The sequence below is a fragment of the Colossoma macropomum genome, unplaced genomic scaffold, assembly GCF_904425465.1.
Source record: "Colossoma macropomum unplaced genomic scaffold, Colossoma_macropomum, whole genome shotgun sequence".
NCBI lineage: Eukaryota > Metazoa > Chordata > Actinopteri > Characiformes > Serrasalmidae > Colossoma > Colossoma macropomum.
In genome coordinates, this window is record NW_023494784.1 from 3,606,030 (window position 1) to 3,626,378 (window position 20,349).

Consider the following 20,349-nt stretch of genomic DNA (forward strand, 5'->3'; position numbering starts at 1 on the left):
AATATTGTTCTCATTATTATAAGATCTTAAGTCATAATCATGGGAAAACCTCTCATTATTATAAGCCAGTAAGTCATTAATATGAGATACTAAGTCAATTAAGAAAAACTTTCTCATTATTATGACATACTACAGCCTTTTCTTTCAGGTGGTGGGAATGTGCTTCCAAAATCTGGTGGCACAAATTAATTGCTTAATATACTATGAGTTTAATTATGTAATCACGTAAATTCATTCAAACACAAAAGTATAGCAAATTGAAATGTTTAAGGGTTAATTCCTAAAATCTGTTAATTGCCTGAGCTTTGTCTGTACTGGATGATTCGGGTGTAGTAAAGGTGATGTTGTTGTGGTGATGTTTAGATCTGGATAGTCTTATTTGCAAACTGCAAAATGATTGTATTGTCACTTTCTGCCCCGCCCACTTGTTTGTTTGGCCTTGTTTTGGGACCAAATATCAACGGGATTCTGAAAACATGAACATCTTGATGTTTTGGCTGCTCTTCCTGAGAAACATTTCCGTATTTTTTTCAGAATCTGTAGCTTTCATTAGACATAGAAAAAGCCCCTGAGTGGACTCAAATGAAGGGTTTGGGCAGAGTGGACAGAGGAGAGAGGGAGGAGAGGGGAGAGGATCCGTGAGGCAGGGCAGGACAGAAAGGCTTGTTTGGTTTCAGTGTTTGATGAACTGCTGTACACATGGTTATTTTCTTTTGGTTCTCAAGCACTTTTAAACCTCTTCTGCCCCCACAGCATCAGTAAAGATGCAAAATTATACCCTCACCGCCATGATGCCGGAGCATTTCCCCTCTCCAAAGGAACTGTCCGCCCTTTAAACGTCCACAGCCACAAACACAGAGCTGATGTTATCAACATCATCCATCATCCAGCTCCGGAGAGTCCAGAGAGTCCTAGAGCTGCACTTTCAGACGTTCGGGGCATACCAGGTTTTTACACTTGAACCTGCTAGCAATTTGGATTAAGGTTACTTAAGTTACTTAAGACTTCCCAGACTTTTTCATGCCAGGACGAGATTATGTTTGTGTCAATACCCACCAAATATTTTGTGAAGTTGAATAAGTCATAAAGTTGTCCTAAAAGCCCCAGAGAACCCCATGAAAACACAGACTTACTTTGATCGGCTTTAAGCTCAGCTATAGCCACTTTGATCTGCTTTTAGCTCAGCTATAGCCGCTTTTCTCGCATCTCCAGCAGGAAACTTTTCCGCAAAAAGTAGAACAGTTTCTTGTAAAATATCTCTTAGCATTAGACTTTTTATGAAGCTGAAGTTCAGCTTGTCATTCACCAGCTTCTTGCTAGAATGTTCCTGTTCCAACTTGAATGGTGCCTGGGGCACCAAAATGTAGCTAACTATGTAGCTAACTGTTGCACCATTTAAGGTGGAATGGGAAAATTTGAACAAGAAGCTGGCGAATGAGATGCGACTTCAGCCTTGTGACCTTTTAGTGTTTGAAAGTTTCTCGTTGCAGATTAAACGTATCAGGAAACCAGCTGGAGTGATTATAAACGCAAATAAGTCCATTCGTCTTCAAATTATCGATGTTCATCATAAATCTTTCTCTTTGCCGTTTCGTTAGCTACTAGCTAGGCGAGATTGTTGTCTGCGTTGCTATGGTGACCAGCAGTCTGCGCTGATCTTCAGGGTTAAAGGGTGAATCAGCAGTTCTACATTAACTCCAGAGTTTAAGACCATTTATTGTTAAACTGTGTTGAACGATCAGCAGAGCTTTATTTTACTGTAAAGGAGGATTATTTTATTATTACCTACAAATCTAATTCTGCTGTGGAGCCTCAACAGGACAGTAAAAGGGCTGCATGTTGCCGACCCCTGAGTTAGCTTGTAAACCATGATGCAAAAATGCTACCTTCACAGTGTCACCAGCACATTAAGAAGCACAAATCTAAAGCTGCAGGTCTAGAACTGCTGCTGGCTCTCCGGGTCTGCAGATGGATTTATCTCATTGCTACAGCCATGATGATGGAACGAGTCATCTCCTGGTTGCCATGGTGCTTGATGACGCCAAGGAGACAAGCAACATCCTATAGCTCGAGGTGAAAAGCCCCACTAACGATGATGTGTTTATTGAGTGGAGCTCTGTTCTTACTTCCAAATGGGACGCCACCATAAAAACCACTCAACTCCTGATGAGCACTGACCGTCCGCCATTGTGTTTGCTTTCTGTGTTTCTGAGGAAAAGTGCATGCATTTGCTGTGCTCTTTTCAGCGCAGGTGGAGGAGAACGAGCCGATGAATAGATTTGCCATAATGGGCTCTCACCTAGGCTTCTTTCGCTCTAATGAACCAGCCCTTCAGCTCTCAGAGAACGCCCGAGACAGTTTGACACGTTACCACTCGGTCTAAGTTCAGAGTGAACTATTTGCAGAGCGAGCATAGCTGAAAAAAGCAGAGTGAGAAAGAGGAGGTGGGGTAAGTTGTGGATAATCTGGTAATAATTAGTGTGTTGGATGTGGAACTGTTTAACGAGGCAGAAGATGAATTCAGGAAAGTTTAGAGAAAAGAACCGGAGGAACCCGGAGGCTGCGGCTCTGTAATCATACACAGAGCAATGCATAGCAGGTGGCATTAAAAGCATACACACACACTTTCACACTCACACACTCACACATATAGCAATGTAGGCATAAACATTCAGGCACACAGTTGCATTGCTGCCTGGAGATTTTCACTTCAATTTAGTTAAATTCGTGTTTATTATAGGTTCATGACGGACAAACACGATGATCCACAATAAACACTTGTATTTTACACAACTCAACCCACAGGCGCACTTAAAGTCGCACGTCAAACCAGCAAATGCAATAATAACAATAATTCATTCAAGTGATAAAGCACCTTTATCAAACCCAAGGACACTTTTACACAGTCCTCAACCTTAATGTGTTAAGGCTTTTTCACACAAAGCCCCCCAGCATTGGAATAACATTGCAGTCTCTGTTCAGACACAGTCTGTAATAGGCTTCTGACAGTAGTCATCAGTTTTCAGTGGTTGATCTAAACACTTCTGTCCAGTGACATGCGCATTTCTTTTCTTTATTCATTTTACACTATTATATATTCATCACTCAAAGCTTCATTCTTTATTCATATTGTTCTTTATTGTGCTGTCATTGTTTTGCTGTCCAGTGTTGACTTGAGGAGGATGAGTTCCCCTTTTGAGACATGGTTCCTCTCAGGGTTTCTTCCTCTTCTTCCTAGGGAGTTGCCACTCTTGCGACTGTTCCCCTTGACTTTCTCACTTGGGGCTGGGACCTGGATTGCTGTAAAGCTGCTTTTTATTTTCTCCACTATCATGGTGAAAAATTTCCCAGCTCGTGGCCCAGTCAAACTCTACTACCGTGGTGAAAAATTTCCCAGCTCAGGCCCCTGTCAAACTCTACTACCATGGTGACAAATCTCCCAGCTTATGGCCCAGTCAAACTCTACTATCATGGTGAAAAATCTTCCAGCTTATGGCCCAAAACTCTACTACCATGATGAAACATTTCCCAGCTTGTGGCCCCATCAAACTCTACTACCATGATGAAAAATCTCCCAGCTTATGGACCAGTCAAACTGTACTACCATGGTGAAAAAATTCTTAGCTCATGGCCCAGTCAAACACTACTAACACTACTACCATGGTGAAAAATTTCCCAGCTCATGGCCCAGTCAAACACTACTACCATGGTCAAAAATCACCCAGCTTATGGCCCAGTCAAACTCCACTCCATGGTGAGAAATCTCCCAGCTCTTGGCCCAGTCAAACTCCACTACTGTGGTGAAATGTCTCCTGGCTCGCAGCCCAGTCAAACTTCACTACCACAGTGAAAAGTCTTTAATAATCAATAGTGACCCAAATCTTTTCTGTAAATACATCCTCAAAACTTTTCTCAACCTGAAACCCTCAAACCACACCTGCTTCATCATTAAGGTCACACAGATGCATTGTACTGCCTGACTATGGGAGACTGGTCTGCAATACTTCATGAAGGAGCCCAGTCACAATGGCTGCGCTTTCTTTCTGGTGTTGGATTCTCAGGAAATTCTGCTGCTGACTGAGTCAGCCATGGTGTGGGTAGTACTTGGGCACTCTGCATGGTCTTGATCTCATGACAGGAATGTCACTCTCTTTTGTCCTTGCCAAGGGGATGGTTTCCATTCCGAGGTGACTGGCAGATCAGTCGATGCCAGTCGACACCTTGGGATGAAGATGCCCCCCAGCAATTCAACAGGTCTTGGTCTATGAATCCTGTCTATCAGCCACCCATTACTCATGAGTATCTCCCTTGCCCACAGTGGCCAAATGTAGGAGCTTTCTGTCTGTCCTTGATCTCAATCTGCTTGCCAGTCAACATTTTTTTCTCCAAATTTAGTCATTCGTCTCAAGCTTCCCCTGAGACATGTAAAAATGGCTACAGCATCTTTACGAGCCTCTGATAACACATCATTTTTGGACAGCTGATCACATTTTGGGGAGAGTATAACTGCCAAATTCTGTTACAAGAGCTAAGAAACTGCAGCTGAACAATAAAGGGATCAACATCACCATCTTCATCTGTAAACCACTGGGTACCAACAAGCAGGGCACAAACCAATGATATTGGGCAGCACAGCTAGATCCAATATCCACTAAGACTAGGCAATGGCAGCCTTCAAGTCTGCAGTCTAGATACAGCCCTTGAACGTGGCCTAGTCGCCCCACTTTGACATCTTGGAGGAGATATAATTGGCTCTCCAAATGACTTTCCCTCACTCTCTTGTTTTCCTGGAACAGTTATGATGGTCAGTAACAAGGCTCAGGTTGTCAGGGCTGTTAACAGAAGCAGGCTTGTTCAGGTTGTGCTGGATGTACCTGATGGACCATCATCAGTTCCGTCACCAGATGGTGAGATGAATGTGCTGTTGTAGACACCTGCTGTGAGCACCTGCTTGAAGGCCTGGGGCACGAGTTCTTCTAAATCAGGGGCTTTGAACTGGAGGGAGCCTTCCAGGTCAGCAGGGTTTCTCCTATCTGAGAACACCAACTGGCAGTTTTTGCCCCATGCTGTCGGTGGATACTTGCTGCCCAAAGCATTTCTTTAGTCCTGGGGACTGTGTGGGTATCAGGCAGTGCCTTCTGCCATACTCCGCTGGGTGCTCAGAACCACTGCCCTTATCAGGAATTACTGGGAATGCTCGATGCTCAGTTACCTGAGGTGCCTGCATCTCCCAGTGAACATTGCCAGTGGGTTGTGAAAAGCAGGCTCTTTTGTTTGCCAGCTAATTTTTGTACTTGGGTCACTCGGACTGACCTGTTTTTTGAGGCAGAGCGGCGGAGATTAGAGTGAGGGGCTTGAGCGTAAAAGGCAGCAGATTAAATGGTAAAGTAATTAACGGGTCCCCAGTGCCGATGCTGATGAGCCTCCATAATTAGACACACTGTCTGACTTTGGGTTAGTGGCTGTCAGGCCGTCCTCACTGTCCTTCAGTGCTTTCACTCGTAAACACAGACACTCACACAGACATTAGCATTGTCCAACATACGGAAATTCACACACAGAGATCAGTATTGGGTAAAATACCACATATTCACTATGATAAACAGTTTAGAAACACCCATTCATGATCATGATCCATTCGTGTGTTGTGAGATACACGCAAAAAACAATAGAACAGAGCATGATTTGAATTCAAATGAGAAGATTGTAGACAAAGTGTTTTTCAGGATTATAGGAAAACAAAAGGAAACATTATTAATGGAAAGAGAATGAAGAATAGAGAAAAATGGGTGAAACTTTATTTTTAATGGTCCTGTTTAGATGAAACAAACACTCAACAGACTCTCAGTAGCATGTCAAAAACATGTGAGGGTTAGGATTAGGGCCAGGGTGAGGGTTAGGATTAGGTTTTGGGTTAAGGTTAGGATTAGGGCCAGGGTGAAGGTCAGGATTAGGTTTTGGGGTAAGGTTGGTAAGGTTAGGTTTTGCGTAATGTTTTAAGTAACATATTGACAATACATCTACTTAATATCCACAGAACATCTACAAGATATTTACTTCAGTGTTTTCAGATGCTTCACTTGCTACTTCACTGATATGTTGTTGAGGTGTTACTGATAATCTGTTACGAGTTTATTAATAATCAACAAAGGACCATTCCAAACAAAGTGTTGCTGAAAAATGGAGAAAAATCATATAAAAAGGTCACACATTCACACAAACACACATAACCTTACACATAAAGGCTTAACTACAGTAATGCTTGACCCACACTAGAGAACTTTACAATCTTAATCAGTGATGAAAACCTGAGAGAACCCACACATAATGACACATAATGACAGATTCCACTGATTTTTTGTCTTTAACTGAAGTCAGTGTCCTGATTGACAGCCCTGCATCCCATAACCTAAGATCTCGCAGTTTCTTGTGAACCAACATGACATTAGATCAAAACAACAGACGACAGATGACAGCAAGACACAGATTAATGTGTTAGTTACAATCATATGCAAAAGTTTGGGCAGCGCTGCTCAAATGACATTTTGTTTTTTTTGTTTTGTTAGAGTGAAAATAACACATCCTCTACAGAGAAAACACTTCTGAACATTTTCATACACAATTACTGTTTATTTGCTTAATTAAAAAGAAAACATAAAATGTGGCCTGTGCAAGTTACTGCACATTTCATGTTTTATATTTTCCAATATGTTGGAGTTATCTAATAAATAGAAATCGAGCACTAAAATGTGCAGAAAATACCATATATTTAATTTCATTCCCTGTAGATCAGTAGCTTTCAACATTTTTTTAAAGTGCAATTTTTTTATTTTTCTCATAATATGTAAACAATTAATCATGTTATTTTAAATATGACTAATTATTTGAAAAATTGAACATCGTATTTAGGTCAACCTTGTTTATTGGCCCAGTAAAATGCTAGCTATGTTTACATTGTCAGGGCAAGTTGATGTAAAAAAGTTTCAGGTTCAGATAGAATTTTGTTAAACTACAGTCGAGTTCAGACAGAATTTTGTGGGGCTACAGACGGTTCAGACAGAATTTTGTGGGGCTACAGTCGAGTTCAGACAGAATTTTGTGGGGCTACAGTCGGTTCAGACAGAATTTTGTGGGGCTACAGTCGAGTTCAGACAATTGTGTTGGGCTACAGTCGAGTTCAGACAGAATTTTGTTGGGCTACAGTCGAGTTCAGACAGAATTTTGTTGGACTACAGTCGAGTTCAGACAGAATTTTGTTGGACTACAGTCGAGTTCAGACAGAATTTTGTGGGCTACAGTCGAGTTCAGACAGAATTTTATCAGCTACAGTCGAGTTCAGACAGAATTTTGTGGGGCTACAGTCGGTTCAGACAGAATTTTATCAGCTACAGTCGAGTTCAGACAGAATTTTGTGGGGCTACAGTCGAGTTCAGACAGAATTTTATCAGCTACAGTCGAGTTCAGACAGAATTTTGTGGGGCTACAGTCGGTTCAGACAGAATTTTGTGGGGCTACAGTCGAGTTCAGACAGAATTTTATCAGCTACAGTCGAGTTCAGACAGAATTTTGTGGGCTACAGTCGGTTCAGACAGAATTTTATCAGCTACAGTCGAGTTCAGACAGAATTTTGTTGGGCTACAGTCGAGTTCAGACAGAATTTTGTTGGGCTACAGTCGAGTTCAGACAGAATTTCGCTGCATTACAGTCAGGTTCAAACAGCATTTTGTTGCAGTACATTTAGGTTGGGACAGAAATGTGTCGTGGTACAGTCGGGATCAGACAGGATTTTGTTGTGCTACAGTTGGGTTGGGACAGAATGTCAGGCTTGATTAAAGTCTTTTGTGTCTTGTGAGTGTGTGTTTGTGTCTGTAGAGGAGCTGTGCTCATATCAGCAGCGCTGGACCCAAAGCGCTGTTCAGATTTCCGGGCTTATCTGGGATGCATCCCTCTGATAAGCTGCACACAACAAAGAGAGAAAGATAAAGAGATTTGGTGTGTGTGTGTGTGTGTGGTGGTCTCCATCCCTCTGAAAAACCAAAAGACCAAAACCATTTCTTTCTGGTTCCTAAGGTGAAGGTTAGGGTTAGATTTAGAAAATGTGTTTTACATATAGATATAATACACATGGGACATATTATTGTATATAGACACTTACATGTAATAAGGGATGTTATTTCATACAGTTTTGAAGAATATATTGTAGCATCGGTGTAGAAAACAACATGGAAAACATTGCATGTATTAACAGGCAGCCCACCCTAGTGCTCCCCCAACATGAAACACAGGGAGTGGGTAAGGCAGGAGGACACAACACACAAAGAGAATAGACACTTCTAACCACTAGTTACACTACAAAGCCCACCCTTCATGGACACAATTACTGTAATAAGTGCAACTATTACAACTAACACAGTTAGTATCTGGGAGTGCGGTGCCTCCCAAGAGCCTAAGCTCCTCACAGCAGTGCGGCCTGTCGCAGCTACCACAGTATTATTACTAATCCTAGGGTTTCAGTGATGTGGTATTTGGGACCGAATTTCTGGCTTCACTGCTCCGCACAAACATAACTGGAGGTGAAAGATGGCTAAAATTACTCTCCTTACTGTGGAAGAGAAAAATGTTTCCTCAACAAAGTCGATAAATCAGGCTGTGATCCTTATACAGCTTCCTCTGAACTCCTGGTTCCACTTAAACTGGCGGAAAGCTACTAAATTAGTGTTTTCCTGACATTTACATTTATCTCATACACAACCCCTCTCCCTATTCTGGGGAGTCTCTCAAAGCATTTAAGAGCACAGAAGCCCACCGGCTCTTCACGTCAGGGTGGGTAAAGGATCCCATGGTGCTGCATAAAGAGGAGATAAACTCTGTGATCATAGGAGGGTAACGACATCAGCTAATTAACACAGATGTGAACATTGCTGGCCTTTAGATAACTTTAGCTGATGTTAACAGCCGAGAGATGAACAGTCGCCCCCTAACGGAGCTGCAGACAGCCGGGATAACTTTACTCTCTGTTTCTGGAGATTTAAATGAGAAACATAAGCGTTAAATATCAGACTGAATGTTGTGGGTCGGAAAACGACGTCGTGTTTCGACAGACGTGATTCTGTAAGTTTGCTAGTGCAGTTAGTGAGTTTCCAGCTCCAGTCCTGAAACCCCTGCACTGCATAACTGTGGTTTCCTGGTTAAAATACCTGATATTATTAGCTGATTAATCCCTTCTTGAGCTGAACGAGGTGAACAGCAGAGAGGAACACTGAACTATACAGTGCAGCGGCTCCAAGCCTGGAGTGAAAACACTGAATTAAAGGTCTGTGTGTCTCTCGTCTCTCAGCTTCTGTCGCGTCTTGCAGGTGAATCATTTACAAAGCACAGCAAATTGAAGGCATCGTGCAGCTCAGTCACTCCCTGATTCAGTCCTCAAAATGGCGGCGACTATACAGTGTGATGGCACACAAAACGCAAGAATAGGTACAGCGAAGTTTGCAAAGTGTGTGAAGCTTTCGCACATATTTTGGCAAAAAAAACAAAAACAAATGTACCCAGTTTTTCCTTCGTACTCCAAATGTATTCAGTCATCCAAGGCAGGTTTAGTATCTGAAGTTTGCTTCATTCATTTTACACCGCGAGCTACAAGGCTAATGTAGCTAACAAGCAGCTGAAACTTGTACTCAGCAATTAGCATGGTGCTAATGCCAGCACAGATCATCACAGACCTGCCTCTGACTTTGTGGAGTTGTTAGGTCATCTCCAAAAGTCTTGATTACGTGGTTTCTGGTACAACAGTTTTGCAAATCATCAGTTCAAGAGCCACAGTGTGGTCAGAGACCGATCACAGGGGTAGAGGGAGGCTAATACAAGTTAGGCCTAGGCTCTAAAATGATAACAAAAAAGGATAGAACAATAAAAATGAGTTATGTCTGGGCACTAATGCTAATGCTAACAGCTAACAGTTATTCTGTTCCTTGCTCAGGTATTATCAGCAGAGGCTTGCATTTTGCGACTGCTACTGAAGCACAGCTTTTTATGTTTTAGATTGACTTTACATGATGAGGCAAGAAACAGCCAATCAGAACAGCCATAATGAGCTGACGTAACAGATCTGGCGGTTAGCGTTCACCTCCGAGCGCGTTCAGCTGTCCAATTACGTTGCGTGAGCGGCAGTTCAAAAAGATGCGGCGGAGCTTCACAGGTCTCAGAAGAAGCGCTGTGACCGGAAGGTTGCCGGTTTGATCCCTTGAGCCGACAGTGCACGACTGAAGTGCCCTTGAGCAAGACACCTAACCCCCAACTGCTCCCCGGGCTCTGTGGATAGGGCTGCCCACCGCCCTGGGCAAGTGTGCTCACTTCCCCCTAGTGTTTGTGGTGTTTCACTGCATGGATGGGTTAAATGCAGAGGTGAAATTTCCCTGTTGTGGGACTAATAAGGGTCACTTAATGTTGCTTATTTACTGGTGACCAGTTAGCTTGTTAGCTAGACAACTGATTTTCTCAGCTGTTAAGTTAAATGTGCTACAGGGAGGCAAATGTTCGTCTCTTACATTTCGCCCTCAGATAGCTGAGGCCAATTCCCTGTGAGAAAAGAGTCTGGCCAGGCGTGTATGTTAGCATTTCAAAGGTAAAAGGACATTATTTAATTATGTATGGTTGAGTTTCCAAAGTAGCCTTTATGGTGAGAGGACACCGGATGTCCAAACGCGGCCCGCTGCCTGGGTTGAGGAGTTAATTTACGTGAGGCAGTCTGTATGATTTGTGATACAGAACGAGTTCCAGCTGCAAAAAGACACCAAAAGAAGGAGAAGTGAGGTTCTAGAAGCTGGACAAATATTGACCCAGTCTCTCAGCAGACGCCAAGGAGGTTTGTTGTGCCTGGAGTGCTTTCTATCTCTCCGTCTCGCAGAGATTGATTTTCTTCAATTCCTGTATAAACGCATGCAAGCAGATAGTATGTATTGATGTTTTTGTGGGGCGTTTCTACTTGCTTCTCTACGACTGTTGTGTTTTTGAGGCTTGTGTGCTGGTTGACGAGCATAAACCAGCATAAATCAGCTTAGACCACCATGGAAATCATGCTGATCTGTGCTGTTTTTTTTCCCCCAAGGCTTACATGATGAAACCTTCACGCAACTTTAGTTAAACAACTTTTATGAAACAGACAATCAGAACAGTGATGATCACTGTTCACTCACGTCCCAACAACATCAAAATATTTTCATCACACTGAAGACATGTGGTCCCCACAGAGATATGAATACACACTCACACTCACACTATGGAGATAAACGTTCTCCCTGCAGTTGTTTTCTGTAACTCACTTCCCCCACGTTCTCTCCGCTGTCTGTTCACCATGCTTCTTTTCCCCTTCACCAAGCCGCCCTTCTCACCGCCGTCTCTCCCCTTCGCCTGCTCCTCTATTCATCTTTTTGTTTTATTCTATTCTCACTTCACCTCTCACCCTCATCCCATTTCTCCTCCCTGCTTTCGGAGCTGCTCTTCGGAACGGGACGGCAGTTTCCGGAGGACGGTTATTTTCTGCTTGAGCGCACTGAGTTTAACCAGCCTTTCTATGGGCTGAAGCCCTTCCTTCAGACATAATCACTGAACAGTATTAACCAACATTGCTAAAGTAGCATTGGTAACAGGTTCTATCTGATGCAGCGAAAAGACTAAAAACGTGCTATTTATTTATTGGTCAGCTAGGGCTACTATACCTCGGTCAGCTCTTAGCTAATGCTCAAGGTTCCACTTTAAGGGCCAATTAAGTTGAAATTTGTTTAGGATAGTTTTGAGTAAAAATTTAGAGATAATTTTCTGAACAGTTTTATTGATTTAAAAAAATTCCACCGATTGTTCCAAAATTTTTGACTGGTTCAGTTATTATGGGGTAAACATTGTGGGGTGATTCAGAGTGGTTTGCTGTGAAATGGTTTAGATGTCTTTACAGTGGTGGTGATAGAAAACAGGGGTCGCCATGACTACAACACAAATACAGACATTTTATTTACTGTCCAAAACCACCAGTGAACCTACACGAGTCTTCTGAGGTTTATGTGGAATGTTGATGATGGGAAAATAGTGGAAATCCTGAAAAAAATAAGTTTTCTATTTTCCCTCACAGCACCCTGCATGCCTTTACTCTTCTATGAAGGCTTTACACTAGATGTTGGAACATTGCTGCAAGGATTTGATTGCATTTAGCCACAAGAGCATCAATGAGGTCAGGTACTGAGGGTATTGGATGGCGCTCCATCACTCTAGAGAATGCAGTTCCACTGCTACACACGACTGTATCTGGTCTTGTATATGGTGGCCAATGAGTGGAAGCACAGGCTAGGTGTTTCTAATAAAGTGGCCAGTGAGTGGAAGCACAAGGTTGGTGTTTCTAATAAAGTGGCCAGTGAGGGCATGCTGTAATTGTTAGTACTAACAGTTATATATTAATATATAATAGGTATATATTTGGGTATATAAGCCTTCTTATTGTCAGAATGTATACTTACTGTGTGTGTGTGTGTGTGTTTTTCAGATTACTCATGGCCACTCCCTGCTGTCCTGTGCCCAGTGTGGATCTACCTGGACGTCCTGCTGTCCACGGCATCCATCATGCACCTGTGTGCCATCTCTCTGGACCGCTATGTGGCCATCCGTAACCCATTCCACCACAGCCGCTCCAACTCCCGCTCCCGCGCCCGTGCCAAGATCACTGCTGTCTGGACCATCTCTGCTGGTCAGTCAGTGTCATGTGACCTCATAGTACTGTACACTGCAGCTCTGCGCCCTTATTGTGATTGTACTACTTTACTGTAACAAATGGTCACATTACAGTAATGCAAATATAATGCAGTGGTCACCAACCCTGATTCTGGACAGTCTAGTTCCAACCATGGTCTGCCACACTTGGTCAAGCTAATTCACTTTAGACATTTTTGGTTGCTTTTGACTCTAGACTGCCCTCTAGTGGATCATCCATGCTAACGTAAAGTGGAAGTATGTGGGCAGTGACGGTTACGTCGTTTGAAATGGACGTGTTCTTATTTGTACGTAAAGGGAGTATAAATGAGCCTTGAAAGTGTGTGAGAAATGCTGAGTGCAGCGTGAGAGTGTGTGATGCGTGAGACCTGACTGCAGGAGTCTCGCGTACAATGCGTGAGAGTTGCCGGCCCTGAATGTGCGTGACATAGGTGCAGCCATAGGTGTACCTAATAAAGTGGAAAGTGGCAGCATCTGTGTCTGAAGTTCTTCGTGATTCATTGTGAAATTAGCTGCTGTGTTTTTTCACCACCTCGCCGTTCAGCTCAGGCGTCAGACTGCGGTCCACAGGAGGGGGAGAGGGTATACTGGGAGGAGGCTCATGGGAAGGTGTTTCAGAACGAGACTGCACTGTCGCTCTGATCGGTTTGATCTACAGAGCTTCAAACAAGCGAATAACTGCATAAACGACTGCCGCCTCGCAAATATCCAGCTGATTAGGTCAATGAGCTCCCACGAAGAGGAAATTACTGAACTGTAAATAAACGAGCATGGGACGAGGAGAGAGAGAGAGAGAGAGAGAGAGAGAGAGAGAGAGAGCAATAACGAGGCCGTTATCGTTTTTGGAATCGTTACCAAAATGTTTACCTATTTGCAGTTCGACTGTTAGTCAAGGCTTAACATTCAGACACATCATACACACAGAGACAGACTCACCATCAGGAACACTGAGAGAGAGAGTTACAGAGAGAGAGAGAGAGAGAGGGAGAGAGAGAGAAAGAGAGAGTTACAGACAGAAAGAGAGAGAGAGGGAGCTAGAGAAACACAGAGACAGGGAAAGAGAAAGAGAGAGAACCAGAGATTGAGAGAGACAAAAAGAAAGAGGAAAAGAGACAGACAAACAGAAAGACAGAAATAAATAAAGAAAGTGTGAGAAAGAAAGAGACATAGAGAGATGAAGAGAGTAAGAGAGAGACATACAGAGATAAACAGAGAGAGAGAGAGAGAGACAAAGATAAAGTGTAAAAGAGAGAGAGACATAAAGAGATGACAAGAGAGAGTGAAAGAGACATGCAGAGATAAAGAGAGAGAGATACAGAGATGAAGAGAGTGAAAGAGAGAGAGAGACAAAGAGATGAAGAGAGAGAATTAAAGAGAGACATGCAGAGATAAAGAGAGAAGGAAGGGGAGAGAGATATACATAGATGAAGAGAGATAGTGAGAGAGAGAAAAAGAAAGAAAACAGATAAAGACAGTGAAAGAGAGAGAGAGACATACAGAGATAGAGAGTGAAAGAGAGAGACATACAGAGATAAAGAGAGTGAGAGAGAGAGACATACAGAGATAAAGAGAGTGAAAGACAGCAAGAGAGAGAGAGACATACAGAGATAAATAAAGAGAGAGAGAGAGACATACAGAGATAGAGAGTGAAAGAGAGAGAGACATACAGAGATAAATAAAGTGAGAGAGATACACAGATAGAGAGTGAAAGAGAGAGACATACATAGATAAATAAAGAGAGAGAGAGAGACATACAGAGATAAAGACTGAGAGAGAGACCTACAGAGATAAATAAAGTGAGAGAGAGACATACAGAGATAAAGAGAGTGAGACAGAGACATACAGAGATAAAGACAGTGAGAGAGAGAGACATACAGAGATAAACACAGAGAGAGAGACATACAGAGATGAGGAGAGTAAAAGAGAGATATTCAGAGATGGAAAGAGAGAGAGTGAGAGAGAGAGAGAGAGAGAGAGAGAGAGAGAGAGAGAGGGAGGGAGAGAAGGAGAGCTCAGCCTGTGTTCTAACAGTCACTGTTTTTAAGGAGAGCCGCAGTAAAGAGCTCTGATCTCACACCTGAATAATGATGAAGGTCGTTTACAGAAACAGAACAACGTTCAGTATCAGTATCATCACAATAACATCTTCAGTATAACACTATAAACTATACTTCAAGAAAATCAATGAAATAGTATATTTACTACATTATTGCTGTTCCCGTCTAAGCTTATATAAGAAGCTTGGATAATAAAGTTTTTAAAATATTTTTTTTCTTTTTTTATTACTGACTAAAATAACAGCAGTTAGTAATATGATGAGTGAACTGTAGGTCAGGTTCCAGAGTGAGATTAGCCTGAGGGCATTAGCGAGGCATTAGCAAATGAGCTAATAATGACTGGAACTGCGACAGCCATTAAATTCTGTAGGTTTATTGCACATTTAACCCGTGAACTCTGCCATAACGCTGTCTGAGAAGACACTGCTACCCAAGCGAATCGCGCCGCACTACACAAGCTGAATCCAAACATTAGCAACGTGCTAAGTGTCACGTTTGTCAGAGTTAGTCCTCTGATGTGCAGTCAGGTCCTGCTGGGTTTGAAATCAAGTCCTTTATGAAACAAAAGCAGAAAGTAATCCTAGATCAGCAGTGTTAATCAAAGATCTGTGGTAAATGGGCAGATCTGTGAGGGGGCGGGTATGAAAGTGTGACCTTTATGTAGCCGCTAGGATCCAGAAGCGAACTATCAGGCTGGCTGCCACTAATAAGCTTCCTTAAAAGGCCTGATTCTTTTGATGATTCGCACAGAATTCAAAAGACTCCCAACAAATCCCGATGCGTTCATTAAACATATTAGCTGCTGAATAAGTGCCATCGGTCTGTTTATTCCTCTGTAAAAGGATGAGCTGATCCCAGTGATCTGCACACGCTGTCATGTCTGTTTCGTGATCCAAGGGTTTCATTTGTTTTGTGTTGAAAATGTTGCAGTGACAGTTTAGATTATTAATAAAGTGCCTTCTGGAAGGTTTGTGCTTCAGGTCCTTTAATTTTAGAAAGTAGAAGGATGTATTTCACTAAAAAAGCAAAGAAAACTCAACTGTATGTTTCCTTTTTTTCTACAGCAAACGGATTTTGGGCAGCAGGACGCTGACATTGCTGCTACTGAGTGCTGATTGGTTCGCATTACTGCTACTGAGTGCTCATTGGTTGGCATCACTGTTACTGAGTGCTTATTGGTTAGAATTACAGCTACTGAGTGCTTATTGGTTAGCATTACTACTACTGAGTGCTTATTGGTTGGCATTACTGTTACTGAGTGCTTATTGGTTAGAATTACAGCTACTGAGTGCTTATTGGTTGGTATTACTGTTACTGAGTGCTGACTGGTTAGAATTACAGCTACTGAGTGCTGATTGGTTAGCATTACTGCTACTGAGTGCTAATTGGTTACCATTACTGCTACTGAGTTATGTATTGTCTTTCATTACCAATACTGAGTACTGATTGGTTGGCATTACTGCTACTGAGTGATGTATTGTCTTTCATTACCAATACTGAGTACTGATTGGTTGGCATTACTGCTACTGAGGACTAACTGGTTAGCATTACTGTTATTGAGCGCTGATTGGTCAGCATTATGGTTACTGAGTGCTGATTGGCTAGCATTACTGCTACTGCGTGCTGACTGGTTAGCATTACAGCTGCTGAATGATGATTGGTTAGCATTACTGCCACTGAGTGCTGATTGGTTAGCATTACTGCTACTGAGCGCTCATTGGTTAGCATTACTGCTACTGAGTGCTGACTGGTTAGAATTACAGCTACTGAGTGCTGATTGGTTAGCATTACTGCTACTGAGTGCTAATTGGTTACCATTACTGCTACTGAGTGATGTATTGTCTTTCATTACCAATACTGAGTACTGATTGGTTGGCATTACTGCTACTGAGTGCTAATTGGTTACCATTACTGCTACTGAGTGATGTATTGTCTTTCATTACCAATACTGAGTACTGATTGGTTGGCATTACTGCTACTGAGGGCTAATTGGTTAGCATTACTGTTATTGAGCGCTGATTGGTCAGCATTACGGTTACAGAGTGCTGATTGGCTAGCATTTCTGCACTGCGTGCTGACTGGTTAGCATTACAGCTGCTGAATGATGATTGGTTAGCATTACTGCCACTGAGTGCTGATTGGTTAGCATTAGTGCTACTGAGTGCCACTAATAAGCTTGCTTAAATGGCCTGATTCTTTTGATGATTCAGACAGATTTTTAAAGACTCCATATGCTGAAGCAAACAAATCCCGATCTGTTCATTAAACATATTAGCTGCTGAATAAGTGCCATCGTTCTGTTTATTCCTCTGTAAAAGGATGAGCTGATCCCAGTGATCTTCGCATGCTGTCATGTCTGTTTCGTGATCCAAGGGGTTCATTTTGTGTTGAAAATGTTGCAGTTGCAGTTTAGATTATTAATAAAGTGCCTTCTGGAAGGCTTGTGCTTCGGTACAAGGTTGGTGGAAGCCAGTTTTCTCTCAGCCTCCAAACCTAACGAGAAGGATCCGACTGCAGAGCTGCAGATTTACACCCGCAGTTTCAGGCCAGGAGAACGCAGGCGCAGTAGGACAGCGCAATTGTGTCATGTAAACATAGTCCTTAGAGGAAAGTTGAGCGTTACGAGCTTCCCATTCATATTGCAACCAGTGGCCTGTTTCCTCATTTATAACATCTCTGATGCAAACAGTGACTGTTTGTGCTGGTTGTATGTGTCGCAATGATTATTACCATTCAGGAAGGGAGACCGTCGCTAACATACGAATCAATCACTGATAACCAGTTAAAGCATAAGAAAAAAACACTTTACAAAACCATCAGAAACCAAAAGAAATGCTTAATGGCTTCTATGGGTTTTTCAGCAGGGATACATTCAAAAACTAAAGTTTGTTTTAGCCTAAAGCTTAATATTATGCTCAGTTTAAGCTGCTTAAGGTAAAGTTTTATTCCTGCATGTGTAATGTGTAACAGCCCTGTATTAAGGGTAAAGTATTGAGCTATATGTCCATATGTACATAACCCATTAGTTTAGCCAGGCTAAATAAGCTGTAGTTTACCCTGTGAATCTCTTTATGCGATCAAACCAAAGTTTGTTTTAGCCTAAAGCTTGAAATACAACATCAGCCCAACACAAATGTATCAATTTATTGGAAACCCAAATATATGACTGAAATGTTGATTAGCCTAAAACTACGAGGCTAATGTAGCTAAGTAATGGAAGCTAATGTATGCCTATTACCATGATGCTAACTAGATCACACATTTACCTCAAACTGGGTGGAGTTGTTAAGTGAACTCTAATGTGGTGCAATGACCAGAGTTACCTAAAAATGATTTAGGTACAGATTATGATTGTGATACAACTGCAATCTGTAACCTAGCTTAAATGCTAACCAGCTCCTCTAGCAGCCTACAGATCCAAACACCACAGTGTACACAATTCCATCTGTGCTGCTGTGTAGACGACAAAAACGATAAAAATGTCCTGATAAATGAGAAAACGAAGTTAAATGACTGGTGTTGGTGTGATAGGAAGCCAAAATCGAACCTGTTCTGTAGTGTTTTGAGTTGCAGCCTGCAAGGCTAATGCTAGTGTAACGTTAGTTAGCAGGCTAAACCCAGATAGCGAGCAGATATTGGTCCGCTGGGTTGATAAGGTCGGTACCCGCTGACTGCCACTGCTGATCCACCCTCAGACCACCCAGATTACTGTCCTGCATACAAGAACTAGTTTATAATCTCCTCAAACAGATTTTAAATGCACTCAGACGTTTAGTTTGGAAAATAAACTAAGACAAATAAGAAAAACAACTGAGAGAAAAAAATAATGACTAGGCCTGATATAAAATGATTTTATATAAAATGCTGTTGCTGACACTGAGATTCAAATTATTAATTAAACTTATTTACAAAGTATAACTAAAAAAATGTAGGGTGGAAAAATACATAAATTGGACTGTAGGTGGAAAATGAGTGATGATAAGTGGAATTTTGTCTAATACTCTGCTTAACTATCGGTGGGCTGCATGGAAAACACTGAGCAAAACGCCAGTGGACCACCAGCTTTTCCATCAGCAGGCCAACAGTGGGCCACTATCCTCTTGCTATCAGGAAAGATTTCACCCACTGCAGTACAGGCTCAGTTTCAGCCAACTGATGCTTAAATAATACATTTTGAGGATAAAGACTAAGACCAAAGACTAATGACCATGTTGGTTGACCAGCTAAACCAGCACCAAACCAGCACTAGACCAATATGGAATGCATGCTGGTCTATGCTGTTTTTTTCATTAATAATTTTGTTTATCAGTCAGCACGTAACTTCCATGTGTGACCAGTGTTATGTGCTTTAATGGCTGGGTAAATAAAATTTTGTCAAAATAATGTCATGAATCATTTTTATTACTGATTTTAGTTGAACAAGGTCACCTGACCACCAATGAGTCAGCCAATTTACAGAATCCTCAGTTTTAACCAGAATGTCACTGGAGTCACAGTCACTGGTGTTATACCACATTCATACAACACCAGTGACTGTAAAATATGTTTGGAATTAAGCTCTCCTTTCTCCATATCTGATAATAGGAGATGTTAATGGATTTATTGAGGTTATTTAGTTTTAGGATGAAAGAAATAAAAAAAATTCTTTTTAAAAAATTCCCACTCCGAATGGAGAATGACCCATATGCCATGAAAACACTCTTTGGCGCAGATCTCTTCAAAACGCTGACTAATCTCTCTGAATTTTGGTGGGAGGCCATGGCTAAGAAATGTGACAATGTGGCCAGAAGCTCACACTGCTTGACCTTTTATAACAACATAAAAAACCCATGTTAAATTGCGCCCTGTGTTAGGTTGCTCTCCGCACTGGCCTACATTTTGGGTTATTGTGGGAAACCATGCACATTTGATTTTTGACAAGCTATTTTCACATATTTTTACACACCTGCATCTTCCTACAAACATCTAAACAACACTAAACAACTGTAAACAAGTCTGAGGGAAGTGTGAAACCTTCCAATACGCTGAGGCCCCTCACACTGCAGCCCACACTGACTCCCCCTGCTTCCTTTCCTCGGCAGGAACTACAGAGCAGTGTCGGCGGGAAGGGAAAGAGCGAGAGACCAAAAAAACTCAAAAGATCTCCAAACTCTTTTTGATGTGGGGATTGTCTGAGGAGAGGTGTTCGGCGACTGACGGCAGCTCTGTGTTTTTTTCTCCGTGTTCTACTTCCTCACACAATCTGACACATGGCTGTCTGAAAGTGTTACACATACGGCGGCTTATCAGGCTGAGCCCGGCCCTCTGGAACAGGAGCGTCATGCACTTCGTTAATTAATTACTTATTTATTTATTTGATATTTTTAGCATTTTATCTTTCCAGCGCTCATCTTCAGCTTTTAAGCACTTTTGTTACTAAAATGACACTGTACTGTATGGATCATTCTACTGAACTGGTTCAGAGTTCATAACACATTTCAGACTTTTAACTGACTTGGACTTGGATCCTTTTGCTTTGATTTATATTTAATAGCAGAAC

General features: G+C 42.0%; 1 protein-coding gene across 1 annotated transcript in view; it reads left to right on the forward strand.

The window, feature by feature from the left end:
• htr2aa (5-hydroxytryptamine (serotonin) receptor 2A, genome duplicate a) overlaps window positions 1-20,349 on the forward strand; it is a 42,938-nt gene that overhangs the window by 11,240 nt on the left and 11,349 nt on the right. Inside the window, exon 2 of the mRNA XM_036576117.1 lies at window positions 12,530-12,730. Within this exon, the coding sequence (XP_036432010.1) occupies window positions 12,530-12,730 (201 nt within the window). The remainder of the gene's footprint in view (window positions 1-12,529; window positions 12,731-20,349) is intronic.